Source organism: Neopelma chrysocephalum, unplaced genomic scaffold (genome assembly GCF_003984885.1).
Source record: "Neopelma chrysocephalum unplaced genomic scaffold, ASM398488v2 Primary Assembly neopelma1_252, whole genome shotgun sequence".
Lineage (NCBI taxonomy): Eukaryota > Metazoa > Chordata > Aves > Passeriformes > Pipridae > Neopelma > Neopelma chrysocephalum.
Genome location: NW_020897914.1, coordinates 1422933 through 1450908, shown reverse-complemented (window position 1 = coordinate 1450908; position 27976 = coordinate 1422933). Strand labels below are relative to the sequence as shown.

Below are 27976 nucleotides of genomic sequence, written 5' to 3'. Positions count from 1 at the left end.
TGGCTTTCAGTGCTTGGACAAGGACGGTCTTGAGCATTTTTCATCTCATGTACCTGGCGACATTTCCCTGCCATCCTTTGCAGATGACAGAGAACAGCAGCCAGTTTGCTTTAATAACTGTGTTATTTGAGTAACTTGTTAGAGATCTCTGAGCACTGCAGATATATTTGAAACTTCCCTGAGTGTTGATTGGGAGCCAAATACTCTTGTCTTACGCTGCTGGCACCAGCTTTTTTTCATCTCCATTTGTAATATTTTTCATGTGGCATTTTGGTGCTTCTAGTCTGTGAGGTTTTCTGGCAGCACATATGTAATGTCTCTGTCTTTTAATGACTGGTTCTGTCAACTCTGTGTTTTCTGGTGCCTCAAGTGTTTTGCTGTTGAGTGAGTCCTGACCCAGTCTTGCTGCTTGGACTGCGCTGCCCTGTGCTGGTCTGAATCACAACGTTGTTTGTCAATAGCCATGTTTGTGTTGTGTTTTACAGCCTCCAAGTCTCCTTGCGAAAGACTAATAAACAAAGGAAGTTTGTCTCTGGGCAGCTCTGCATCTCTTCCTCCCCAGACAGGAAACCGGGACAACTTGCCAATGCTGAACACAAAAATCCTCTACCCAAGTAAGTGTAACACCCACCTCTTCCCACTGAGGCAGCCAGCTGGAGCAGGGGTGACAGTAGCACAGGCTGCAGTCCCCACAAGAGAACATGAAATTGTCCTGCCAGATGCTCTTTTGTGCAGGAGAGAAATCCCCTTATGGATAACTTCAAGAGGAGGCTTGGAGTGAGCTGCAGTAATTTCCAGTTTGTAGCTAAGACCTAGACACAGGTTGTCATTAACACTGTGAAGTGGCAGAATTTAGGTGCCAGTTGCAAGGAGATGCTGATCTCAAAGTAGCCTAGAGAAGGGGGATATGGGAAAGGTTTCTGAAGAGTGGCAGCCATAGGTTGGGAGTCCCTTCATGTGACGACTGAAGTCGCTGGGAGTGCACAGACCCAGCAGAATTCCCACCTCCCACATCTTGAGCAGCAACTTCTCCCCATCACTGTGGCAGTGTCCTTCCACCTCTTCCTCCAAATTACTTGTACAAATTGCCTCTTCTAGAAGCAGGTAATTTCCTTTTTCTCTGACAAACCTACTGTTTGTGGGTCACCAGTTAATAATTTAAGAAGCAGGAGACAGTAGTTCTTGAGCAACTTGGATGATAACTGTACTCTTACTCCACTAACTGGAGGAGGGACATTGCATGTCTCACCCTGGAACAAAAAGGCTACTGCAGAGAATACACTCCTATTGCCCTTTTCCACGTTCCTGTACAACTGTGCTGCTGGCCTTAGGCAATACACTGTCAGGCAGAAACCCTGCAGGCAGCCCCAGAAATCCTTCTGCTTGTCAAAAGAGCTAAGCCTCTGGAGTGGAAGAAAGGACTAATGCTATTTGCTTTCTCCACAAATGACAGGGCAGAATACATTAACTCTTGTTATCTTGTCTTGGATATTGAAGTTACCTGTTTTCTGCTTATGGTTAGCTGCACTCTCCTCCATGGTCAATCTTCCTACAGATATCCGTGCTGGCATGTCTGGTTCTTTGCCTGGGAGCTCTGTCATCAGCCGGTTGCTGATTCACGCTGATCCCTTTAACTCTGAGCCTGAAAATCTGTGAGTATGTGCAGGAGTTTGAAGAGAGGGAGTGGGCATTTCCAAACAGACCTCAGGAGAAGTGGATTAGTTTCCAGAGCAGAGTAACAGGCTGCAGCAGCCCAGACTTACATGACTGGGTGCCAGGGAATGGCAGCTTATGGAGTTAGACACACAGTTACACATTGGACACAGTTGGGCTGGATGGTCTTCTCCAGCCTAAGTGACTCTGGGATTCTGTGTGAGACACACATCAAATGGTACCTAGACTTACAAATGGGAGTTTTGTTCTGATTGACAGTGAATGTTACACAGAGAAGTGTGTCATGAATAATTACTTTGGAATTGGACTGGATGCAAAGATTTCTTTGGACTTCAACAACAAACGTGATGAGCACCCAGAGAAGTGCAGGTGGGTTTGGCTTTGACCTTTGGACTGATGCTAGAAGTGACTGAAACCACTTCATTCTTCTGTGTGGTTTGGAAGCTGATTGTGTACACATGTGCTGAATAGGTGTGTTGTGTAAATAATCTCCTTCGAGGCTTGAAATCATGACGGAGGAGATAAATTACTGATTTATTACTGATTTATTATGCTATAAGGTCTTTAAGTAGTTATATTGGTGTAAATTGAGCGCATTTGTTCTTTTCATGTCATCTCAAAGATTTTTCTCCTGGGCTATTTAGCCACAAGAGAAGCACAAATGCCACAAAGGCTGGTTTTGGCCTTGATCCTGTCTTAATACAAACTTCAGGTTTGGCCTTTTGAATACCTGGGCAACTGCAGGATGCTTTGTGTAGCCTGGGATTGGTACATTTGCTGTACTTGAGCTAGTACAGCCAAACACTGTTGATGTCCTGATGTATGAGATGGACAAATTCTATGCCAGGGGAGTCTGTGTATGTTCCTGGTAGCGTGTGTTCCTCAGTCATCCTCAATTCCTACCTGACACATATTTAAAGGGAAGTAGTTCCCTAACACATATGGTGACCACTTGGAGTGCTTGACCCTTTTGGGAGCAGAGCAGCTCTGTATTTTAGGACATAGCAGGTATCATTTCAATGTGAGGTTTTTCTTCCTTCTTGGTGAAAGAAGTCTGTGCTGACTTCTTCTCTTTTGATTTGCCCCCTTAGAAGTCGTACAAAGAACATGATGTGGTACGGAGTGTTGGGGACCAAAGAGCTGCTGCACAGGACGTATAAAAACCTGGAGCAGAAAGTCTTGCTGGAGGTGAGGAATTAGCATGCTCTTCTGTTCCTAAAACTGGGATGCCTAATTGCATCTCCTTTGGGCACTGTGACTTTGGCATTGTGATCCTACTTGGTGACAACTAAAAGTGGCTTTTCCTGGTTCTGTAGGATAACTTGTATTCTCAGACCATAAGGGAAGTATCACCTTGCTGGAAAGTATTTGCTGTTCCCAGCTCAGTGTTGAGCATGGATTGTTATGGTGCATGTGGTGTCTAGTGTGAACACATCATTTTAGGTAGTAGGTGCAGTGGAAAGCTCTTGATTTGACTGTGCTATAATGTGCATCTAACTGGGTAAAATTACTATTGTATAGGCCATATACAACATAAACAGGTACTTGCAGGAGGAGACTCTTATCACATAGGTGTTTCATGCGTTTTATTCCCCTTTCTGGAGGAATAAGCCACAAGGTTTTGCCGAGCCTCTCAGGTGTTCCCTGTTCCTGTTAGAGGAAAAGAAGCAACAGTATCTCTCGAAAATCCATGTCTGCCAAAAGAGGCGTGGCTGTTGAGACTTGAGTGGATACGTTCTACTCTGCTAGGTCAAAAATAAACGGGAAGAAACCTGAATTAATGTATTACTAAACTGTGTTGGCTGTTTTCTGTTCTTAGAGCATGTGCTCTGGCAGGAGGGGCTCTCTCCTGCTGGGCTGAGAGCAGTGTTGCCTTCTTTTCTGTGCAGTGTGATGGGAGGCCAATCCCTCTGCCCAGTCTCCAGGGAATTGCTGTACTCAACATCCCCAGCTACGCAGGAGGCACCAACTTCTGGGGGGGAACCAAGGAAGATGATGTGAGTATTCCCTATGGCAATCCAGGAAATGTTTCTACTTACTGTTGCTTTTGAGCCCTGAGAATAGTACTTGCAAGAAGAGGTCAAGGGGCCTGTCTGCTTGTACTTTCTTTGGGAAGTGGGTAAGATACTGAAATTCAGTCTTCAGCAGCTTCATACCCAGGCAGTCTGTAATGATTCAGTAAGAACATCACCAGACTATTTGGAGCTGCAGGAAGTGTTTTAGGTTGACCTTGTCACTATAGACTGGCAGAGAAGTAAAGCCCCTTGAAGGCAAGGCAGGTAGATTTATTCAGAAACATTGTATTTATTGTATTTATTGAAGGAGTGCCTGCTCTGTGAAGAATAATTATTGCCTTGTGTCCTACAGCCTGTGTGTCTGCATTATACTTTAGCCATTGGAAGCACAGTGGAACTGTCAAGCCTCCTTTTTCTCCCTGCTAGTTCACTGCAGATCGTCAGCTTCAAACCTTGTTAATTTTATACAGATTAAAGAGCACATTTGAAAGCCGACCCCTAGATCTGCACCAGTAAGGGGTTAAAGGAAACCTCTTCAACAGAGCTGTATGTCATCTGAATTCTCTCTCCCCTGTATCTGGCAGACATTTACAGCCCCTTCCTTTGATGACAAGATTTTGGAGGTCGTGGCCGTGTTTGGCAGCATGCAGATGGCAGTGTCCCGTGTGATCAACCTGCAGCACCACCGCATTGCACAGGTATCACCCGCCTCTGTGAGCTCTTTGTGCCTGCCCCCTCCCCAGCTGGTGAGGGGGCCAGTTTCAGTCAGTAAAGCCCTCCTTTGTGCTGTCTCTAGTCCATGGAAAGAGCATCCACCCGGGCTGGAAATGAGAATATTCCGGGGCGATTTGAGCATGGAATTGTTTGCTAGCGTTCACTGTGGTAGGAGTTAGACCAACAACTCAAATACAGATTCATCCAAAGACACAGCAGGTGCTCCCTGCTGCTCAAGGGCAAGGTGTGCCCTGCTGCCCAGACACAGATGCCTCAAGTAGCACCAAAGCTACAGCACCTGGGGAAGGGCTTTGCAAAGACAGAGAATGGCTCATGCTTTTGGAAAACCAACATTTTAGAGCTTTTCTGATGCAGTCACTTCTTGCAGTGTCGGACGGTGAAGATAGCAATCCTTGGAGAAGAGGGAGTTCCCGTGCAAGTGGATGGAGAAGCCTGGATCCAACCTCCAGGTTACATTTGGATTGTTCATAAGAACAGGGCACAGACCCTCACCCGAGACAGGGTAAGAGCAGTCTTGCATACACTCTTGCAGCACACATGTGTTTTTATGTCTCATATTTCTGGAGAATGTGGCAACAGCCTCACGTGAATGTTATCTTTGTGAATGCAAGAAGCATATTTTGTTACACACCATAACACTTTTGGGAAAGAATATGATCAGACTTGCATTTACCACTTGGGAATTGGCATAAATAAGGTTGTTTATGCAAGCTTATTTTACTTCCTTTTCTAGGTGCCTGGTGACAGTGTTTCTTAACACACTTGCATGCTGTTCTTCCCACAGGGTGCCTGCCTCACCAACTACCACGGATTGTCTAGATTCAAATGGTCAATATCTTAATTTCTCATTACTGCTCAGTATGTGGCTTATACCTCATTGACCACGTAAAGCAGCATCTTATGCCTTGTTCAGAAGCGTTTGTCAGTCTCATAATTTTCAAATATATCTGATGAGTACTAGCAGATAAGGAAGCCTCCTTGCTCTTTTACTGCTCATTTACTGACTGGGGGTAAGCCAAAGGAGAGGATAAAGGCTTTGCTGTGGCACAGACAGGCTTTATGATTCCTCCCAATTCTGTGACTGTCCACGCATAAACAGTTAAGTTGAGAGCAGCTCTTAATACTTTGCACCACAGTGCCCCTTTACCCAGTTTCCAGAGCAAATCAAGGTCCTCTGCAAAAGACTCCTCTGCTGAATTACAAGAAAAGAGAGAAGAGCAAAGAGAGAAAGTGAAGGCAGCCTGATACAGGCAGGAAGTTATAAACATGATAGTATGAAGAGAAAGCAAAGGTGGGCATACAAAGCCGCTGTGGGTAATGATCATAGAACTGTGGAATGGTTTGGGTTGGGAGGGACCTTAAAGGTCATCTAGTGCAACCCTCCTGCAATGAGCAGGGACACCTTCCCCTAGACCAGGCTACTTAAAGCCCCGTCCAACCTGACCATGAATGTTGCCAGAGATGAAGCAGCCACCACCTCTCTGGGCAACCTCTGCCAGCATTTCATAACCTTCATCATATGAAATTTCTTCCTTATATCTAGTCTGAAGAGAGAGAGCAAAGGGGAACACAATTCCTGCTGAAATGGTAAAGGGAGGGGAAAAAAGGAGAGGCAGCTTATATGTGGGTATGGTGGGAAAGGTGGAGTGAAGCACAAGAGGTAGAGAGGGCACAGCAGTCCCTTGTGAGTGTGCTGTGTGTTGGGCCACCTGAAGCCGTGGCTATGGTTGTGCCAGCCCATTCCTCACTGCCTGCAGACCTGATTTTGCAGGCATGGAATTGCTACTGAGGAATAGGTTCCAGTTTTGCAGAGCAACACGCGACTTTGTCATGGCCATGGGCTTATCCTTGTTTTTCCTGCTGTCCTTTTGATGATCATGGCACACCCCTTCCTTCACAGAGCAAACCTGTCCTATTCAGTTGATGAACTGGGGTCCTCTCTTCATGCATGTGACCCTGTACCTTTGGTAACATTTTTCAAATGTGATTTTGGATATATAGTTTCCTAAACTGAAGATGGAAAAAAATTCCCTTGTGTGGCCTCATCTGGACCAGTGAAGAGTCATCAGCAGGACTGAGATCAGGTAGCTTGCACTGAGCTGACAGAGCTGACTGAGCCTGACAAAGCCCTGGAGGAGGGGCAGTAGGGGAAGGGATTACTTTACCACAGGGCTCCACAGTTTTCATTCTCACTGTATTCAGTTTTGATCCTTCTGCATTGGATCTGTTTTGGTTCTTCCCACACCACTAGCTGCTGCCAGGAATATCAGTAAGGGTGCAAACAGGACAGGTCCTAGCTCTGAGTTCAGCTGCTTGATCCACCAGTTCCTAGGGAAACACCATTTACTTCCAGATATAGAGGAGCCTTGAACATTTTTAATTTCAAGCTCTGAGGTGTCACAGTAATAGTGAAGTGTAGAGATGATAGAGCTACTCAAAGAAAAGACTGCCACCAGTAGGAAATGGATGGTTTTTTCTAGTCTGGCCCTTGGAACTGGCCTACCAATTTTGACTAAAACTATGCTTAAACAAAAATTAAGGCAAGGCAAGCATGTGGCATGGAAAACTTCAGTCCACCCAGCTAGTTAGCAAAGTTCTAAGCATCTCAGCAGCTGGGTCCTGCAATGAAAAGTGTCTGGACCAGATCTACATGTTTTACAGGTGTAGGCACAACCATTGGGTTTTTACAGGAGCTTCACAAGGTACCTGATAGTTTGCTTGTTGTGTTTTTAGGCATTTGAGAGCACCCTCAAGTCCTGGGAGGACAAACAGAAGTGTGAGCTGTCCCGACCCTCCTCTTTCTCTCTGCAACCAGAGATCATGTCTGAAGAGGAATCCACCCAGATCAACCAGTTTGGTCAAGCTGCAGGTGCTCTGATCCACAGGTGTGACTCTACCTGCTTTTGGTGATAGAGCCCTCCTTTGGGGCCTGGAGTCATACTTCCTGTTCCTGGAGATGTTCCTGTTCACTCTTACCCTCTACAGTGCTGGTCCAGGTCACTGGGAGCAGCCTCATTCATTATGCACTATCCCAGCTGCACGAGGTTTGAAGTTGAATAAACTTTCTTAGGCCATTATGAACAAAACATATTACTGTCATGAGCAAACATGGATACCTTAATCTGAAAGAACCCGTTATCTTTGAATATAAATTACTTTTTATCGGAAAAGAAACAAAAGCCTCTCTGGGAGCTCAGATGACGACCTGGGTTCTTGTAACCCTGATGCCCAGCAGAGATTTTTTGGAAGAAGTCACTGTATGCTCATCTGTTCATCCTTTAGTCAGACATTCTGCACCTTGGTCTGGGCTTCTGAGAGAAAATTCCCAGAGTCATCAGAGAAGTGTTAATTAGGTTCCTCTAAGTGCAGCTACCTTTCACTTCACCGTGGCCATACTAAAATGTCTGGGTTGTATTTCACACTGGTCCCAATTTGTTTGCAGAATTGAACATGCACCTGGAGCTGTGCCTGTGAGATCTGCCTATGTGTGCTCACTGTGGGGGGAGAACTGCCCTGCTTTGCCAGGGGCTGTGCCCCTCCTGTACCCCAGCCCTTCCCGTGTTGCTCGGATGGGTGTTAGGAGGAGATCCCCAGTCAGAAGAGATCTCCTGCTTTGAGCATGTGCTGATGCAATCTAATTCTCTCTTTAGCATTCGGGAAATAGCCCAGTCCTATCAGGACATGGAACAGGAGCTTGCCCATGCTGTCAATGCCAGCTCCAAGTCTATGGACAAAGTCTACGCTAAATCCAAGTCTACAGAGGTACGTCACTCACTTGGCATCTCCCATTTTGTCCTTGCTCCATAGCTCTTGGTTTTCCTTTCTGATAGACCAAAAGTAGGCCCTGCTTGTCTAAGACTTCTTCCTTTTGACTGCACTATCAGGCTTAACTTGTGCATGAATTGCTTCCCTGCAGGGTCTGAACTGCAGCCTCGTGGTAGAGTTGGTGAATAATGTCAAAGCCCTGCACAATGAGACAGAGCTGCTGCTGGCAGGCAAGATGGCTCTGGTAAGGAGCACACAGCAGGGGGAAAGAAGCCTCTCACTTCCTCCCCTCTCCTCCTGTTACCTAGGCATAACATTTTGGTGGTCTTGGGCTTCCTTGTTGTTGTAACTCTACAGTCAGTTTAAATGTTATCATCCAGGAATTAGGATGGTTGTGCTACATGGGCATGATGAGCAGTCAAGGTAGACTCTGTGGAGTTTGGAGCTCAGAACAGATGAGAATCGTTGACTTGGTAAGGTCTGGACAGAGTGCCTGCTGTGCACTTCCTTTTAGAAGGAGGAACTGCTTTGTTAGCTAGGGATTTTGAGGCAAGGGCCTGACTGTGTGTTCCACCATGTGGTTTTAACTCTGCTCTGTTTCCATTTCTGATCTAGCAATTAGATCCTCCCCAGAAGGAGCAGCTCCAGGCAGCCCTGGCAGACATGGACCTCCAGCTGAGGAAATTGGCTGACATCCCTTGGCTGTGGCAGCTTATGGAGCCCTGTGATGAGGAGGTGAGGAGAACCAGGGCTATTTTTTCCCTAGCTGTTCTCTTTTTCCCTAGTTGGCTGTGACTGTATGACTGATGTGAGAAAACATCATTAAGAAGGAAACTCAGCTCCCTAGGGCTAAAGAAAGTAATTTCCTGCTAAGATCCCTTGGCTGCCAAGGGATCAACTTTCTCTGCTTCCTTTCCTTTCTTGATCAGAATGAGTTTAGAATTTTTTTTCCCTCTCTTACAAGGTTGTGAAGCTGATCTTGACAGTGGTTGTTGCTCTTGGTTCATTCCAATCAATTTATAACTGAGAGCCTGATTTTCCCTTTCTGTTCTTGCAGAACCAGATGCTGGATTACTCTAAACGCAGCCGCAGTGGCAAATTCCGCCTGGTGACCAAGTTTAAAAAGGAGAAGAACAACAAAAATAAGGAGACTCATAGTAGCATGGGACTGCCGGGTACCCTGTCTGCTCATTCACTGTGTCTCTTTTCACACTGCCTCTTCTTTGTCTGTCTCCTCACATATTCCTCCTGTTTCACCTGCATCTGCCTTTTCTTGGAGGTCTACTCAGTCGTCTTCATGTGGCAGAGTAGCTTGTTGCTCCTCTTTGAGTCATGATCCCCCAGTACCACACAAACATTCCTGAGCAGGAACAGGAGGTACCCTCTGAAGAATTCTTTCTCCATATTTCCAGGGATATTTCAGGGGGTGTTTAGGGAAGTGAATTTGAGGATTTTGGCATTTTTAGTATCAAAATGACTGTGGGGCCCAAGTCCGCATAACTCCAGTTTCTTCACTGCTAATTCTCTGTGATATGGTAAATGTTGTTTTCTCATTGATTCACCTTCAGGCTTTAATCAAGTTTCATGTCTAGTTGGTTGGGCATCAGCATCACCACAGGTGCACCCTGACCTTTAATCCTACTGGTAACTAGATAAAAACTGGCCATGAATCAACAAGTTACCATTCAAGATACTTACTCTCCAAATTGGGTTAGTTGATTTTTGGTTTGTGCTCTCCTTATGAAGGCTTTCTTCTAAAATTCAGAAGTACTGCCTGTTCTGTGGGCTCCTGGGTCCTGTCCTCTGCCATGGAGTTGTGGGTACAGTCTCCTTCTGTCTGACAGGCTGGTGTTCATTCGTTGCCTCCCAGAACTTGGGAACTTTATTATTCTCTTAGTTAGAGGCTGTGCAAGAAGGTGGAAATCTAAACCTCTAAACTCCTCCTCTTTTCCTCAGACAAGGGGGAGAGAGTTTGCCGTTTTGTTTACTGAGCACAAGTGATTGTACATAATAGCAAAGTAATCTGTGCTGTGATTCTTTATTATGTATTTTATGAACCTGTTGTTTTGTACACAGAAGAGTATCAGTGAATTGACTCTTCTAAAGCATGGGATGTGTTTAAAAAACATATCCAATCCCATCAAAACAAACATGCACTTCCTCCTGGCTGTACCACAGCAGGCCTCTACTTAAGGGAACACCTCTTACCTTTCTCTGTCCTACCTCTTTCGTTTGAGATCGTAGGTCATGCTGCCCTCCCCTTGGTTTGAGGCTGTGGTCCTGGCTGCCCTCCTCCTCTGGTACTCAGTGCTGTGGTGTCCTCATCTCTCACTGTCTCCTGGGATTCTGGGTACTCAATGCACTCCTGCTTTTCCATCTCTAACAGTTCACCTCTGGGGAACGGAGGAGGTTGCAGCCTGGCTTGAGCATCTCAGTCTTTGTGAGTATAAGGATATCTTCATCCGGCATGACGTCCGGGGCTCTGAGCTCCTGCACCTCGAGCGGAGGGACCTCAAGGTACTTTCATGGTTGGCTCATGAGAAATAGCCAGCTGCATCTGCATGACCTCTGTGCTGAATGTGCTTGGAAGTGGTCTGCCTGCTGTTCATTCCAGTGCCCTGGCAAGATGAACAGGGTCATTGCAGTCTCTGCATTTGCTCACTGTTTTAGGTCACCTGGTTTTTAATAGTAGGGAGGTAGAAGAGGTAGTTGAGGGACCAGCTGTCCAGTTCTGCCACAGTCTTCTGGAGGTGTGATACAGTCCAGCATACAGATTGCAGATAGTGCTCTTGAGAGCCTCTGATTTTAATGATGGAACTTTTCAACTTCTCAGCTACTGTCCCATCTTTGCAGAACATGCTGTGATTGGAAGAATTTGGTTCTTACTGTGCAGTGACTGGACAAGTAGATCATCACACTTCTTTGTTACCAGAAGTGATTGTGCCCTTGATGAGGCTCACAGACAGAGAGAATCTTTTTTAATTGTGCTTAGCAATCACATCACACAACTTTTCATCTCCTCACCAGGAGATGCTGTCTCTACAGAGAGAACTTGAAAGTGCTTTGTATGTGCAAGAGGCTTATGTCATCATTGTGGTCACTTGCATAGAGCAGGAAAACCACTTGTGAAGTGGTTTGTGGCATTTGTCGAATGCTCCTTGGATCTCATGTGTGATTTTGACTGTGTTCCCGTTGGGAGGTTTGCTGTGACCTGTGTAGCTGATCCCTCCACATGCCATCCAGCTACAGCCTGGGTTTTGTTGCATGGTAACCAGTTATTTGATGTGACTAGTTGGTTGTTCCTGCATGTTTTGGCTGCTAGCTTAGGTCCTTGATCTGTGTGCTCTTTCTGTTCTCTCAGACTTTGACAGCCAAAGCAATTTGTGTTTCTGGCTAACAGTCTGCTGTTGTTTCTCTGCACTTCTCTGTGCCTGCTCTGCATTCCTTAGTAGCTTTTTGACCTGTGGTTGGAGGTGCTGTATATAACCCTCAGGTTTGTTATCTTTCTGGTTGGTTTTCTCCTCTCTTTGTAACTGGCTGACTAGTTTGTAACCATTGCTTGGCCACCTGGAGTTCCCCCCCCTCCCCTTCTCTGAAGGTAAGGTTTTCTCTTTTCTTCCAGGACCTGGGTGTGACCAAAGTGGGTCACATGAAGAGGATCCTGCACGGGATCAAGGAGTTGAGCCGGAGTACTTCTGCCAGCGAGGCTTAGCCTCTGTTTTCACAGCCTGTGTCTACCATTCCCGCTAACTGCACAGCAGTCACCTCACCGAGCAGATGTGCTCACAACTGTCTCTGCTGAGCAGCCAAGTTGGAGCTGTTCAGAGCTCATATCAACCAAGCATGGTGCTACTTTTTCCTGTGGGGTACGGCTGCATCCAGTGGAGAGGCACCTGATCTGCAGTCGGCAGAGCCTCCCGGAGGGAACGCACTCGCTGTTTGAAGAGCCATGTCCTCTGACGTGGGAAGTTCTGGTTCCAGTGACAGTGCAAGACTCCTGAGAATTGCAACACAGCTACCTTTACTGGATAACTTCATCACAGTAGAATAATTCAGGGCAAAAGATATATTGGCCAGTCTTAGTTCAGGAGCATCTGACAGTCTCTTCAGACCCAAAACTTTCCCACTCATCTCTGTGCCACACCTGTATTTAGCGTATATAAGTGGGACAAAGCTTGTCCTTGTGTCTTACTGCTCCCTTTTTAATCCACCTGTAGTTGCATGCGGTTTGCATCCAAAATTCAAAGCCAGTACAGACCTCTTCCGATGAATATCAGTGATTCTCACTCACTTATGCCTTTGCAACAAACAATGCATGTGGTTCACCAGCTGGCCGGGCCTCCCACTGGGCCTGGCTCTCCTGTCCCAGCCAGGGGCAATGGTACATCGTCAGGTGTTCAGGCATCACAAACAATTGTTCAGAAATTCTGGTAGTAAGAAAAGACGAAATTCTGGAGAGCCAGAAGGTTGCAGGAGATCAGCTCTGACATTCCCTCTTCTGAATTCATCTTCAGGAGGCCAGATAAAAGGGAGAGGAAAGCTAATAAGGTGTTTGGGCAGCACAGGAAGTGTAACATAATGAAGTGAGATATAGGACAGTTTGCTCCATCTTGGTGGAGGGAGCAGAATGATGGGCAACAGTCTGTTTAGTGCCACTTCTGTGGCCACAGCCAAGAGAGCTGTTTCTTTGCTTCAGCTTGCAGTGCAGAAAACTATTTCTGTCACAAAATATGTGATTTATGTCTAATACTTGCATCTTTTCACCTGTCTTGGTCTTAATGGCTTTTCCACCTTGCTTGTCTCTCTTGCTGCCTTGCTCCTTCACTCCAAGGTGATACCAAAAGACTAGGATGGCTCAGTACTCCTGAGAGAGATACCATGTCTTCCCCAACAATTGAGCACTGAGAAAAGGAGGATTGTTACTGAGGACATGAGCATCTTGATGAAAACAGGAGTATGTTGATAAATTGCCTTTGGTTCCATCAACAGTGTAGCATGGAAAAATTCGTGCCTCTGACTCAGAGTTTCTAGGTGCCTGGCCCCAGCTGGGTGACTGTTAAAGCCCAAGACCAGCATGGATAGTTATATCACCATGTTTATCACTGCAAAGGAAATTTGAGAACAGCCAGTGCTGTAGAAGTTGGGAGACAGCAGAAATTTTTAACTGCTCTGTCAGTTTGTGTGTGGTTTATTTTTTTATTATTACAGAGTGGCACCTGTCTGATTGTGGCTGCAGACAGAAAAGGCCACATACACAGTGGCATAAAAGATCATTTCCTGAGGACATCATTTTTCTTTGTAAGGATTTTTATCAAATTGATATCACCTTTCTAGTCTAACAACAAGCAGTCACGTTAGCTTATGTAAAGACTTGACAGCTTATAAAGGTTCTGGGCTGATTTCATTCTGGGCAAGCTCCATTGGATTCTCTAGTATTTCACCAAGGATTATTCCAGCTCTCCCTGTCTGTTCTAACCAGGCACCCACATGTCTCCTCTCAGCCTGGTGAGTGACAGGTTTTGCTCATGAGAAGGTAAAAGGAGACTAATGTGCTTGATCCAGGTAGAAACATTTCTGGTATAAATACTGTGGGGACTGAGGAAGAAATACATCCAGCTTTGCCCTGAGTTTGTTTTTCCTACCTATACATTGGCAATTGCTTCCATAGCTGTATTTTTATTTCTCAGTACAGACCCCCCTCACTATATTGAATTCCTGAGGAATCAGATTGATAAGAATTGCAGACATACTGTATTTTTCCACTTGCTGGGTGATGCCCAGAGCAGTGTGTGGATGACAATGAGAAGCTTCCCCTAAGGAGAGCTCCAGGCTGCAGCCATCCTCCCTGCTGACAGTCCCAGGAACAGCCTGGCTGGGACATCCGTGTGCCTTCCCAGGAGAGTGCAGCAGGGGAGTGAGGCAGGTGGGAACTCTGGAGGAGAGGTGAGATCTGTGTTTGTTCCTCTTTGTGGTGAAGGAGCTGTTCTTGCTCTGAACTTTCCCCAGGCAACCTCGTGGTTAAAGATGCATAAACAATATGCACTTGCCTTGCTTGCATAATCCCTGAGGGATTAAATTCTTGCCTCCATAGAAACAGCTCCTCTCTACTCTTCCTGCCCAGAGCAACAGAGGAATCCAAAGAGTTTTTACATGCAGGCATGTTCCTTAATTCATGCCATATCTATCAATATTAGCCATCTGCTCTGAGTGATGATGCCTGCACAGACCCATCTTCATTTCTTTTGCTTTTATGATCTTTGTGTCAATGCCTTCAGATCCTTTTTGTGTGCATGCACATTCATCAAAGGGTTGAGAGCCAGTATATTCCTGTCTGTTGCTTATCAGAGGCGGGGAGGGAGTTCTGCCTTCTTTTAAGAGCTAGAAAATGGGATCCACATTTAACCTGAGTGCCTTTGAATATTTGTTAAGGTGTAGATCTAACAAAAGGGCCATAGCTCTGTGTGTCTCTCTGGGAATAATGCAGATTTCTGTTGCAGAGATTTTGTGAATAGATGAAGGCAATTCATGTTGAACATCAGTGAGAGCCATCTGCAGAGTAGGGAGCTGAACTCCTGGGTACATTATTCTGAGTTCCTCTTCTGGCATCTGACAAATTTTTTGTGGGAGAGAAACTCAGGAAAGACAATTATTAAAATCTGCTGCTTTGCCAAAAAAGAGACTGTCCAGCAGTCTCAGGTAAACACCAGCTTGAGAGAAGCTAGGACTGCACATATCACACAGTGTCTAGTCTCTTAAAACATGCAACTCCTGGGAGAGCCGCACGGCACCTTGTGTTCCTCATCCCTCCCCTTGGCAGTGGCTGCAATGAGCCGGGCATAGGGTTCCTTCTAGGAAGAGGTTTCAGTCTGTTCTCTCACGCTCTGGCACGGTCCTGGATATTTAATGGCAGATTCTGGGGAATGACATTTGGGTCAGGTGGGGTTGCACACACTGGGGACTCAAGGGACGCTTGGCCCGTGCAGCAGCTGCCAGCGGTGCCCTGCTCTGGGCTCCCTTCGCGAGGGCTGATCCAGCCTGTCTGTTCTGGCTCGGGGGATCTTCGTCCCCCCTACTCTGCAGCAGAGGGAGCTGTACAGAGGTGCTGCCTGGCTGGGCTGCACAGGAACCTGGGGGCTTTGCTTCCAGCTCTGCCAAGGCCTTCAGTGCCAGTCCTGGGAATGTTTCTGCACCCAAATCGAATGGAGCTTCGTTCGTTGTTTTAGTGTTATTTAAAAATGTGCATACTAGAGACCTGATTTATAAAGACTGTTTACAAGAAATATTTTGTATCTTAAGATGTGTGTACTGTAAAAAGAAAAAACAAAGGAAAGGATGAAAAATGATGCTTTTCTACAGCTTTTAGCAGTGACTGCATGTCCATATCATTGTCCACCGACCGTTGTTCCTCAGGGGTCTCCCCGCCATTCCTGTGATCCTGTCAAAAGCATAGGGAAGCAAGTGAATCCCTGTACAGTCTTGGGAAGAAGGTTTTGTGCCTTAAGAATGGGACCTGCTTCCCTCCTATTTATTATGTTAATTTATACAGTGACTACCATGGCAATGTCTCTTGTATTTTTTTTTTGTACATAGTTTACTGTTGATTGTTGTAAATAAGTTTTTCTTGTATATAAAGTAAACATGTTTCTGAGCTTCCAGTAAGGATTCTCTGTTACTGATTTTGTTGTGAGAGGGCTGCTGTGCCCGTCTGGTGGGAACCAGCTAATAAAAAACTGTGCTGTGATCAAGTGGCTTTATCTGACTTGCATCAGAAGTTCAGAGCTGTTCCTTAGAGAGGAGTGAAATGGTAAATGGGAGTGTTGTAGATTAGTTTTGTAGCAGCTTTTTGTGCTGGTTTAATTGGAGTAGAAGACATCAGGTAGTTTATTTCCATTAGCTACATCTTTTAAAACAAAAGATGTTTTAAATGTGGTGGTTCTGCTGGTGCTCATCCTGCTCATAGCTCTGCTGCCTGCAAACTCCCAGCTCGATGGGCAGACACTGCCAGGAACCCAGCAGGGTGTGTGTTGTTACCTCATGTGTTTGCAGAGCTCCCGTGGGTGCTGTGTCCCTGCCAGGGTGAGAGGGGAGCACTCCATGTATTGCAGGCAATGTATACAGTGACTGGAACCAGTGAAGGTGTATTTACAAAAGCGTGGGAGAAGGGAATTTTCTCATGGACTGCAGAAACTCAATGTCATAAAAGGACACCTGTAAACTCGATAGAATTTGGAGGTGTTTGGGTGAGCAGTCCGTAGAGCTGATTGTGATAAACTTTCTCTTCTATCCATACAGATTGGTGTGTTCATGAGATGCTGACAGGAAACTTCAGCAGACTAATTTAAGCAGGTTGTAGAGTTCCACAGTACTGTTGCAAAGTAGATGAAAAGTAAGTTATAATGGTCGAGAATATTTTCTATGTGAAAAACACCTTTGTACTTGATAGTCAAACAGAAGTGTGGAGAGATACTTTATGTGACAGGAACATGAGAAATCATACTAATGTTATATACTCTTGCAAGATGAAAATGGTAAAATTGATCATTACAATGTTACCTAAAGCAGGAATAAGGAGAAAAGAAAAATCATATCAGACCTGAGTAAGGCTCTTCTTTAGATGGCACTACAGAAAACATGCAAAGAAAGCAACAGCAGAGGCAGAAGATACTCTTACTTCTCTGATACAGGTAGTTTGTTTTGGCCTTTTTTTTAATTATGTGGCAGAAGCCAATAGCAAAAAACACATTGCCCCACTCAGTGTCTCATTGCTGAGATGTCAGACCTGCCCTCATCCTGGTTTGATTTAACTTCCACATGGATCTCGGGAGGTGGGAGTGGATGGGAAGAGAGGTGTGCTGTGAAGATCTTGAAGTGCCAATGAGTTTTAAAAACACAAAGTATTCTTATTCTTCTGCTGTTTCCCTTGTCCTAGGTGTTGTTGGGTAGGGAGGGTTTATGTATTTGGGTTTTTTAATAGAGTGTAAAGTGTCTTGAAAATTGAGGAGAAGGCAAGGAGATCTGCTCCAGCTGAATGGGCAGCTCTGCAAACTAGCAGGTTCAGAAGCAGCCCTGCCACTTCTCACCTGTAAAGCAGCTGCAAAGTCATGAGATAAATTCCTTGTTTGGCAGCTCTGTGGTTGGGATGAATAACTGTGCACCTCCCAGTGGGCCTGGAACAGCTCGAGATGTTTAATTCTCATGTGGACAGAATGAAAAGGTTCTGAGACTGTGGGAAGTTACATTTCACATTATAACATCTAAAAGATTTATGGCAGTTCTCGAGCAACTTCTGTTTGAAGAGTTCCAGTGACCAAGTGACCTGCATGGTAAAATACAACGTCAGTTGTGGCCTTTGGCTTTTCCTCCTGGGAGCAGGGAGGGGGTGGCCTAAGCCCTCTGGTCCTTCTCCAGGAGCAGGTTGGTTTGCACTCATGGGCTGCACTGTTTCATTTCAGGTGGTTCATGGGGAGAGATGATGGCTCACAGAACACTGGGTTTCTGCAGGTCTTGCAAGAAATCAGGACCCAGGATGAGAGGGAGACCTCGGTAGAGCTGTTTGCAACAACTGTGAATCACAACTCTCCACAGTGTTAATTTGAATTATATGGAGCCTCTGTCTTGCCATCCACTTGTGAAGTTTCCTCTTTCTCCTCTTTACCCTTTTTTAGCCATCCTTAGGAAAATCCCTTTTTTTTAATGAAGGTGAACTAGAAAGCAGAGAGCCCAGCACTGTAATTGTTTAGATTGAAATGATTCCCTGCCATGCAAAACTGGGCAGATCTTGAGGTACCCTAGAGTACCTTTTCTTCAATCCCTTGCACCAGGAGTCGTAAGACCATCTAAGAACCCAAGTGCAGGCTTTTAAAATACACATTTCTGCACTACAGTGACAGGAAAAACGGGAAAACAGGAAAATAAATCCCTCAAAACACAAGGGCTGATGAAGAAGTAAATTAATTCTTTCTGAGTATCAGTATAGGGGTTTAAAAAAAAACAAGAAATTTTTAGGAGACTGACACACAGGTTTGAATCTTCTAGACTGTCAGTTGATGTGCATGTCCTTAATGTCCAACCTATACCAAGTCTTAGAGACAAAAGTGTATTAAAACCCATGCAACCTGTGTGGTAGCAAATAGCAAAGTCAGCTACATATATAAATAAAATGTAATATATGGTCCTACCTGTGTTTCCTGTATTCAGGTACGTTGCATAAACTTTACTTGCAGCAAAAATCTGTTGCCATTAATGTCAGTGAAAGTTTTCTTGTGGAATGGCTGAACTGATGATGAAGGACATACCAGCAGAGCTGGCAGTGCACACACCTTCCCCAGCTGGGATTTTGGATGGCACAATCTTTATTTTAGCTCAAGTCCCCAGTGGTTGAATGGTGAACCCTTCGTTTAAAGAGAGCTTGTTTTCAAGAAAGTCCATGGTCAATTTTGTGAGGTGAAAATGAAAAAAAAAAAAGTTGTATAAGCATTCAGTGCTCTCCTGAACAGTGTCATGGGATGTGAGCTGAGATCCCAGGATGGGGGCCCCACCTTTCACTGGCCCCCAGTGGCACTTTCCCTGACAAAGGACCCCTGAGGACTCCTGGCTGCACAGGTAATTTCCATGAAAATGCCCTGTCCTCAACATTAGGAAGAATTTCTTCACAGAAAGAGTGATTAGACACTGGAAGGGGCTGCCCAGGGAGGTGGTGGAGTGGCTGGATGTGACGCTTAGTGCTCTGGTCTGGGTGACAAGGTGGTGATTGCTCACAGATTGGACTCAGAGGTCTTTTCCAACCTCAGTAATTCCGTGACTGCTGCCCAGCTTGCAGAGGTGCTGCTGTACACACTGTTCTCAGAGAAGGGGGACACGCTGGTTCCCCCCACCTGCAATGCAAGAAAACTTCTGAAAAAGACTGGGGGTTTTCACTAAATGTTTAATATTCAGAATTCAATAGAATACTTTGTGCTGATGAGAGCTAACCCAGTACACCAAAAGATGTGGCACGCTGGTACAAGCTTCTGGTACCTGCTCGTGGCTGTCAGGGGGATTAGTTCCCTTGGCTGTTTTGGGGGGGAACCTTGGATGAGAAAGTAAAGTGGGAGGACTCTTAAAAATTGCAATATGTGTCTCTTTTGGATGATTGCATGCTGTGAGAAGATGGTAGGATCTCTCAAGAGACCTTAGCACTGGGTGGTTATGCTTACAAACTAAATATAACAATTTCTGCTTGCCAGAGAATATAAGAAGAAAACCCCAGATTTTCAAAAGGCAGAGTGGGTGCCTCAGCTGTTTCACTTTTCCCCTGTGTGCAGGTCATTTATCAAGCTCCCCCGAGCACTGTTTGTTTAACGACTGAAAAGAAAGCACTTCATGTCACTCCAAAGAGTAAATATCTGAAGTTATGGATTAACTAAGTTCTAGCAGAGCTCATGGCGGAAGAATAGATCACCCTGATTCCCACTGAACAAAGCAGTAAGTGCTTCAAAAGTATTGCATCCTTCAGGATTTCCAAGGACAGCTTGCTTTAATGGAGCAGGAAGCTTGTCAAAAATGTCCAGTGGCAAGGGGAGAGTGTCAGGGCGGACATAAAGTCTTCTGGGAGACCTGCTGATGGGTTAGAGGGAATGAGCAAACAGGTGTGGAGGGACTCAGAATGGCCGCTCCAGAGCTGGAGTCACCGAATCAGGCCTGGGACAGGCCAGTGGAGGAGCTGGCTGGGCCGGCTGGGGGGGAACTGTCTGCAGCAGCTCCTGCTGTCCCTCGGCAATGTGCTCCTCTTCACACCTGCCTTCTCCTCAGGTGACTCCTGCTGCAGGATGTGGAAGCACCTCACCCTTTGGCTGCTGCTGGCTGCCTGCTCTGCTTGGGTCTGCGGCACCTCAAGTAAGTTTTCATTTTAAGAGAGACCCTTCACCCTTCCCCAGTCGCTGGACTTGCATTTCCTGCTCCTCTGTCAGTCAGGCGGAGCGGCTGGAATCATTTCCATTATCAGGGGGTTTGAATTCCTCCAGCAGAGCTGACAGGCAGTGCTGGGCTGTGACAGCTGCCTGGTCACAGCCCTCCTGAGCCCCTGAGCTGTCAAGAGTAGCACAGGGCAGGAGCTGGAGCTTCTGCAGCGCAGCACAGACAGACTCCGGTGTCCAGGGCAGCCCCTCTTGCTGTGCTGGAGAGGGGTTGGTGCTCTGCTAAGTGTCCTTTGGGAAGCACCACTACTAGTTTTCAGCCAGCTCTTTTCTCTGCTTGTGCTTTCACATTTTTGGTTCCAGTATTTTACAGCACTGAAGATGCAAACCAGGTCCTGAGGATCCAGAAGCGGGCGAACTCTTTCCTGGAGGAGCTCAAGCCGGGCTCTGTGGAGCGGGAGTGCATTGAAGAGCACTGTGACTTCGAGGAGGCCAGTGAGATATTTGAAACCAAGGAAGCAACAGTAAGTTGTTTTTTTAAGGATGAGTGTGGGAGTTACCCAATCAAATATTGCAGTCCAGGGCATAGGAGATCATGCTGTCAGCACTGAAAATGGATCTCTCCTGATTCCTAAGGTGTAGGCATGGGTTTGAATGTCATTCTGTTACAGTGATTGTCGTGTTACCACCTGTATGGACCATAAAACTTGGCTACTTGTTCATGTCCCACCTGACCCAATGGTGAGGTTTAGGGCCCAGCCAGATAATTCCAATCCTTGCTTGACCCCACTGGATATTCTTGATGCCAGTGAGTTTTTCCAGGTCCTTCCAGTCTTTGCCCTCTGTTGTCCATTCACCAGCCCTGGCTGCCTTTCATTGTATCTCCCCAGTCTCCCAGTTGGGCATGGCAAACATTTCTCTCATCACTAGGTTCTCTCTCTTTGTCCAAACTCATATTTTCAATTGGACGCTACCTTTTATTGTCAGCGTCACTGACTCCTGCCCCTTTTCCACACTTGTTCTGTCAGCTTGGATTCTTTGTTGAGCAGATACTCTGTTGAGCAGAGTAGCTCACAGCATAGGATGAGCCAGTCTTTGTTGTTCCTCAAACCCCAGAATAGAGAGGGATCTGTCTTTGGAATGCCCACGTTTTTGTCTGACTGGGCACAAGTGAACTTGGATGCCTCACCTGGCAGTAAGTGACAAGAAAACAGAGAAGCAATGGGGATATTGAGGGGCTTTGGTGTTGGTAGGTCTGCAAGCAGGACAGGGGAGATCTGTGCTGAGTACAAGCAGTACAGGATCATTTGGCCAGTTTTCTTGGTTTGTAGCGACAGTCACTACACTGTCAAGAAGAATGAGACTGATGCTGTTGACTGGAGTGCTGTTCTCTGTTGGCCAAGGGCATGATACACTTTAAATCCCTCACTTGTTAAAAATGGTTTTCTCACCATAATATAAGTTTTGTTTCTCCACAGCTCAATTTTTGGAGCAAGTATGTAGGTAAGTAAAAGACTTTCCTAATCACTTCTCTGTGCTTCCTCAAGAGTAACTGGTACTCAGCCTTCCTCCTGCCATGTGTCACATACTGATTCATATTCTCATTTTCTCCTATATGGGGAGTGCAAAGAATGTTTTCTCCTTCTGTCACACAAGCAGCCTTCCTAAAACACTGTGCACCTGTAGCTGTCATCAGTCATCTCCCCAGAGCTAAGGAATTGGTGAAAAGTGCTTTGGTGCTCTAACCCTGTCTGACATGGGCCAAAGAGGAGCCCCACCCCCGCAGTCCCCTGCCACTGCCCTGTCTGCCTCAGGCTTTGCCCTTTCCTCCCCTTCCGCCCACCCCACTCTCTCTGCAGCTGTGGGTAAGACCCCAGAGTGATGCCCTGTCTCTGGGCGAGTGCCATGGAGGTGTCACCTTTAAGTGCCAGAAACTTAACACCCATCACATAGGTGATGTTTGGGAATCTGGGGAGGGCCTGTTCATGTTGATGTTTGATCTGTGAGCTCTGTATGGTTCAGGGACTGAATTTTCCTACCTCTGTTTCAGATGGAGATCAGTGTGTGCCACAGCCTTGTTCCAATGGCATCTGCAAGGACAATATTGGAAAATTTTCTTGCATCTGTAACAAAGGCTGGGAGGGGTTTTTCTGCAATTATGGTAATGCTGCATTTAATCCACTATAAAATAACATCCTTTGTGACAGGGGTTTCTGTGCAGTAGGGGTCAACACTTCAGTCATTGCACAGCTTACTCACTTTCTTTACTAATGTGATTTCTCTCTTGCTTCATTATTGTGGTAGGAGGTTTATTTGTGCTTATCTAAAGCAAAATTAACTTTGTGTTGCCATAGGAGAAGTTCGGAGATCTGAGATATCTAAATTTTGAACAAGTACCGAAAATAACTCTGTAAAGCAGGGATTTCAGATACTTTAGGACTGTCAACCCAGGGATGATGGTGGAGGTTTTAAATACAATGTATTTATTGTCATTACTGTGACAATTTCTTCCTTGAACAAAAGCTGGATAGCATAGTTAGGGATGAGCACTGTGTGTCCTGTATCATCAACACTTTGCACTATGTGCTTGCATGTAGTGACAGGGAATTTTCTGTTCTCCAGTCTGCCTGCTCTGACAGTAATCTGTGTCCTCCACCTCCCCACTGCCTGATTCTGGACTAAGGTTGTTTGCTGTCTCAGGGCCCAGGTGCTGTTAAAGCCCACAACTGTCATCCCAAATCATTGACAGCTGTTGCCCACTTTGCCACGTTACCTCCCTGTGACTCTGACTTTCAAACTTCTCACCTCTCTTGCTGTTCCTTTTCCCCTCAGAGGTCAAGTACACCAACTGTTCCGTGGATAATGGAGGATGTGACCATTTCTGTAGGGATGACCCTGCCAACCAGGGCCGCTCGTGCAGCTGTGCCTCGGGGTATCAGCTGATGGACGACCACATCACCTGCAAGCCTGTAGGTAAGAGGAGGATGTTTGTGATCCACGTTTGACAGAGGATTATTCAGACTGAAGGAAGAGAGTTTTAGGGCAGAATTGTCGACAGTGCACTTTGTACTCATTTTCAAAACACCTATTCCGTGCAGAGTAACTCTGCCTGCATTTCTCAACTCCATACCTGCTTTATGGCCCTTAATCTGTGTTTGCCTCGTGGAGACATAGAGGGGAATCAGGAGACTGCCTCCTTGCCAAGCACTGAGGGACCTCCATGATGCCTCTGACCAGTATTGCCTAGGTTAGAGACACAGAGGGAATGCTCTAGAAAGTGGTTTTGTGTTGGGTGATCTGGGCTTTGCTAGTGAACTTCTCTGCATCTGCACAGTGGAGTTCCCCTGTGGGAGAGTGAAGGTGGACGACACTGAAGCCAAAGCAAACTTGAATATTCGGCTCATTGAGGGAGCAGCTGCAAGAAGGGGAGACAGCCCTTGGCAGGTAGGAGAAGAGAGTTCTTCACCACAAGTAGTTTAGGCTCTTACCAAAAGCTCTGCCTGCCTGGCTACTCCAGAAAGGTTCCTACATTACTGGTGGTATCACGTGAAGCTAAAATTTCCTTAGTTTTTTCAAAAGCAACCCCAAAGTTGGAGTAGCAGGATAAAATAGTATCTGTTTGGACTCTTGACCTTGTCACTGTTGCCAAGTTTTTTACCTTACCTTCCCAACACTATCAAGAGAGAGGATGGTGATGATGCTCACCTACTCTGTTGCTCCATCCTGGGGAACTCATGCTGTGTGATGGGATGTGTGCTCCAGCTCCTGTAACAGCCTCATGGTGGGAGTGGGAGGGCACTTTCTCACCCTTTTTTATGAGCCTTGTCTGTCATACATTCAAGTTAACAGATTTAATCAGCAAAATATGCCATGGCAGGTTGGGATATCACAAAGGGGAGACCTCATAGAGCTTATCATGGAACTAATGAATGCAAATAATCAGGGCATGGTTCTCTTTGATATGAAAGGCCCTTTTACACTATTGCATGAGAGCTGCAGTCTGAGATGATGCACTCTCTGGTGTGGGACACAAGAATAATCTCCTCATTTGTGCTCTGTGTTTCAAAGCTTTGAGTGCAAAGTGCTTCTTTGCAGTGCCCAGCAGCACCCCATGCTGATTTGAATGAAGCCAGCCCTCATTCAGGAAGAACATTCAAAACTTGTTTGTAGGTGTTCCACAGAGACTTTATTCATAGGGCTTTCGTCCCACTGTGGAGCTTTGGCTTCGGTGCATGTGCCCTGCTTTGGTGCTTGATGCATTGGGGTATTTGGCAGCCACAAAGAAGGTTGTGCACAGTGTTTGGTGAGCCACGCTCCAGGCATTGTCACACCTCACACCTCTCTTGTTTGGTTTCAGGTTATGCTGCAAAGTGCAAGTGGGAAGTTTGTGTGTGGGGGTGTTCTCATCCATCCAGCTTGGGTCCTAACGGCAGCACACTGCCTTGACCCACCAAGGGAGCTCAAAGTAAGACTTGGTATGGAAAATCATCTATCCCTGTGTTTTTTAAATATAACTGTTTCATTAAAAATATTTCTCATTTCAGGGAAAAGATAGCAGGTTCTGAAGGCAAAAGTCCTTGGTTGTAGGAATGGACTGTCTAGGCAGTATTTAAATATGCATCTTAGCTTAAAGCAAAGCTTAGTAAAAATCTGATTTCCTTTAAGCCACCATCAGCCTTACTGTGGAAGTGAGCTGATGTCTTCTGAGCACTGCTGCTGGTCTATAAAGTAGAAAGACTTGGTCTCTTCTCCTTGTGTTTTTCTGGTGCTGAAAATATTCAAGGTCATCCCAATACTGAAAAAAAGTCTTGATCCCAGGAGGAGAATGTCACAGGGTGTCTTCCTGCCTTTTCATGCATTTAAACACTGTTACTTAGAATTTCATTGCAGAAGGAGGAGAGGTACTGTAAAATGGCAACACTGCCTTTACTTGCACTGCTGCTCTGGAGCATAAGAAAATGTCACTATGTCAAGTAGCAGTGCTGCTCCTGAATTAACAGACAGAAATAATTAGTGTTCCATTCACACTGAAGTAATATGGGTTTTTTTGGATCAATGTTTTCTATGTACCATTGGTGCTGAGGCATAACAGCTCAGCTGCTTGCTTTCTCCATTAGTGAAATGATATTCCCAGTATTTGTTGGAAGTCCTGCCAATATATTGTCTGTGTACCTCACCTGGAAAATACACAGTCTGTTCCATACACACTGTGGATGTGCAGGTGTTTGAGAACAGAGACAGTAAGGCACACACAGATTGATGTGTTTATGTACTTCCAACACACAGGATGAATAGAAAAGTGTGTGATGTAGCCTTGGGTCCTCTCAGTGCCAGAATATTCACCTTTTCACAGGGAGACATCCAAATAGAAGTGTATGTGATAGTTTGGAAATGTGCAGACATTATGTCATTTTCTTCCTCTTTAGGTGTTTTCCATTAATTTTAGTGAAGCCCAAGAAGAGCTTCACTAAGAAACCTCGTTAAAGGAAAAGCAACTGTCAGATGTGGTGTTGGAGTGCTCTGCTTTGTTGGATGTAGCCTTTGAGTGTAACTTGGGAGGGAATAGCTCAGTGGGGAGATGATAACTGGGGGAAGTATCGAGGCTGCACTTGCATTGTTCCACCCTGGCCTCATACTGCAGGTCTTGGGAGAGATCTGTGCAGTCTGACAAGCTTTCAGCTGGGATTAACTATGCCCTGAGATGTGTCTGCAGCAAAGAAAGAAGGGGTGGGATCTGTCAGGAGAGTCCAAATAAAATGTGATTTTCAGTGGGTGAAGAAATGTCAGCACTTGAGAACCCTGATTTGAGAAGATTTTGTTCTGTTCAAATGAAACTTGAGAGATGTCTCACACCTGAATTTGGGGCAAGTATACAGAGCAATTTATAGTGTAAGGATGGTTATCAGTGGGGCTCGGCTTTCTCTCACTCTCATACTTGCCCAAAAGACCTTCCTTATTCATAGAGGAAGGAGCCAGTGTGTGGCCATGGACCGAGAGTTGTGATGCACAAGAGGAGTGAGCCCTGCAGCACGTGTGTTCCTGCTCATCCACACTGCCCTCCTTAGAGGAGATGAACTGACAGCGTTTGAGTCCACAGTTATTTCTGAGGCCTAAAGCAGGGTTTGTACTTGTGAAGGCAGGAATAAAGCCCTGCCTCTTCCCTGCCATCCCCCAGCCACAGTGGCTGGAGAGTGCTCCAAGGACACTCAAGGAAGACAGGCTGTGATAGGAGAAAAACACTGATTTGTGGTTGTTGGCTTGATACCGGGAAGTCCTTCAGGTTCTGGAACTACTTAATACAACATGTCAGAGCAGTTTCAGCCACCTGCTCTGGCCAGGTGTGAATTTTCCATTGGATGTCTGCAGAGGAGCAAGAGGAGAGACTCTGAAATAATTGCTCTGGAAGTCCAAGATCCAAAGCTGGACTTGAGGGGTCTTTTGAGAATATGTTTCTGTAGCTACTGTGGCTCATAAGTCCCTACACTTGGAGACACTGACTCTTCACAGAAAAAAACAGCTGCAAGACCTCACTGACAGCCTACAAGAAAGACCTGTCTCTGCCTTTCCCAGTGTATCACAGAAGACTTCTTGCCTTTCTGGCCCTTCTCAACACAGTTTCCTGCTTACTGCTCCATTGACTGCTTGGCCCCTGAAGGGGCTGTGATCATGTAGCACAAATAGCAACCCAGAAGCAGTCAAAAATTCGTTAAAATACAGATGTAAGATTTCAGAAAGGAGTAGCCTTACCAGTCAGTCACCTTTATTTATAAATCCTGACGTTTCATTCAGGTAGCATAAAGCTCATGTCCTGTCATGAATGTCCTGCTTTGCATGTGCTTGCTCTTCCAGCTTTTAATGCTGGTTCCAAAAAGGTTGTTTTCCTCCTGAAGGAGGTCTCTCATGTTGCACAGGTGTACTGAAATGTGAACACAGCAGGGCATTTTGGTTTCTCAGCTGATGACCAGAGCTCTAGGGCACCAGTTCATTTACTACTGTGGGTATTCATGATTTCAGTAAATAGGGAAAGTTTACAGGTTAGTCCATCTGTTAAAAACACTGTCAACCTGTGACATAAAACGAGCAAATGTCTGTATTACAAGGGAAGTAAAACCATAGGAGTACAGCACATTCCAGATGCTTTGGTGTTCAAGGGGAAGGAAAGTTCAGCAGCATCTGTCTTCTTGTTTGCTCTTCCAGGTAAATTCCTTTTCCGTCGTCGTGACGTCGATGAGCAAATCATCCGGGTTGATAAACAGGTGATCCACGAGAATTACACCAAGGAGACGTCGGATAACGACATAGCCATGCTGCACCTGGCCGAGCACGCCATGTACTACAAGTACGCGCTGCCCATCTGCCTCCCTGCCCGCAACCTGGCCGAGCAGGAGCTCACCAGGAGCGGGAGGCAGATGGTGGTGACGGGCTGGGGCAGCACGAGCGACGTGAACACCAGCCACCCCACCTCCCTGCGCTACATCGAGATCCCCATCGTGCCCCGCAACGAGTGCGCCCGCGCCATGGACTCTTCTGTCTCCGACAACATGCTGTGTGCCGGGAGCTTGGGGGACAGGAAGGATGCCTGCCTCGGGGACAGCGGGGGCCCCATGTTCACCAAGTATAAGGATACTTGGTTTTTGGTAGGACTGGTGAGCTGGGGCGAAGGCTGTGGGAGAAGGGAGAAATTTGGAGTCTACACCAAAGTTAGTCAGTACCTGGAGTGGATCCAGCACCACATAGATGTGTCAGCTCCTTTGAAGGGTTGATTCTGGCCCCGAGAGTCTGGAATGTTGTGCTGGTGACAGTATGCAGTGTAATGTCAGACCTTCAGTATTAAATATTGAGTATATGTCAACCTCGTGTGCTGTTCTCCTTGGGACTTATTTTTTTCTCTCC

The 27976-nt window shown here is 46.0% G+C and overlaps 2 protein-coding genes across 8 annotated transcripts in view; both read left to right on the top strand.

Moving 5' to 3' along the window:
* Positions 1–18692, top strand: part of DGKD (diacylglycerol kinase delta) — a 61280-nt gene extending 42588 nt beyond the window's left edge. For 3 of the 7 annotated variants that reach the window (XM_027703889.1, XM_027703892.1, XM_027703894.1), the window contains 14 exons: positions 486–614; positions 1556–1652; positions 1933–2043; positions 2766–2862; positions 3564–3671; positions 4274–4387; positions 4792–4926; positions 7158–7309; positions 8075–8186; positions 8341–8433; positions 8805–8924; positions 9247–9364; positions 10576–10706; positions 11812–15934. In XM_027703889.1, the coding sequence (XP_027559690.1) occupies positions 486–614; positions 1556–1652; positions 1933–2043; positions 2766–2862; positions 3564–3671; positions 4274–4387; positions 4792–4926; positions 7158–7309; positions 8075–8186; positions 8341–8433; positions 8805–8924; positions 9247–9364; positions 10576–10706; positions 11812–11901 (1607 nt within the window). In that variant the 3' untranslated portion in view covers positions 11902–15934. Of the gene's footprint in view, positions 1–485; positions 615–1555; positions 1653–1932; positions 2044–2765; positions 2863–3563; positions 3672–4273; positions 4388–4791; positions 4927–7157; positions 7310–8074; positions 8187–8340; positions 8434–8569; positions 8761–8804; positions 8925–9246; positions 9365–10575; positions 10707–11811; positions 15935–16481; positions 16874–17641 lie in introns of those variants that run through there. The other 4 variants (XR_003537365.1, XR_003537364.1, XM_027703890.1 and 1 more) reach the window with 4 other exon arrangements.
* Positions 18693–19545: 853 nt separating this feature from the next.
* On the top strand, positions 19546–27940 carry PROC (protein C, inactivator of coagulation factors Va and VIIIa). The gene is made up of 9 exons (XM_027703906.1): positions 19546–19652; positions 19980–20063; positions 20447–20607; positions 21562–21586; positions 22134–22244; positions 22916–23056; positions 23418–23527; positions 24441–24558; positions 27281–27940. Exons 2-9 carry the CDS (start codon positions 19997–19999, stop codon positions 27844–27846), a joined length of 1299 nt encoding a protein of 432 aa, XP_027559707.1. The 5' UTR covers positions 19546–19652; positions 19980–19996; the 3' UTR covers positions 27847–27940.
* The last annotated feature ends 36 nt before the right edge of the window (positions 27941–27976 follow it).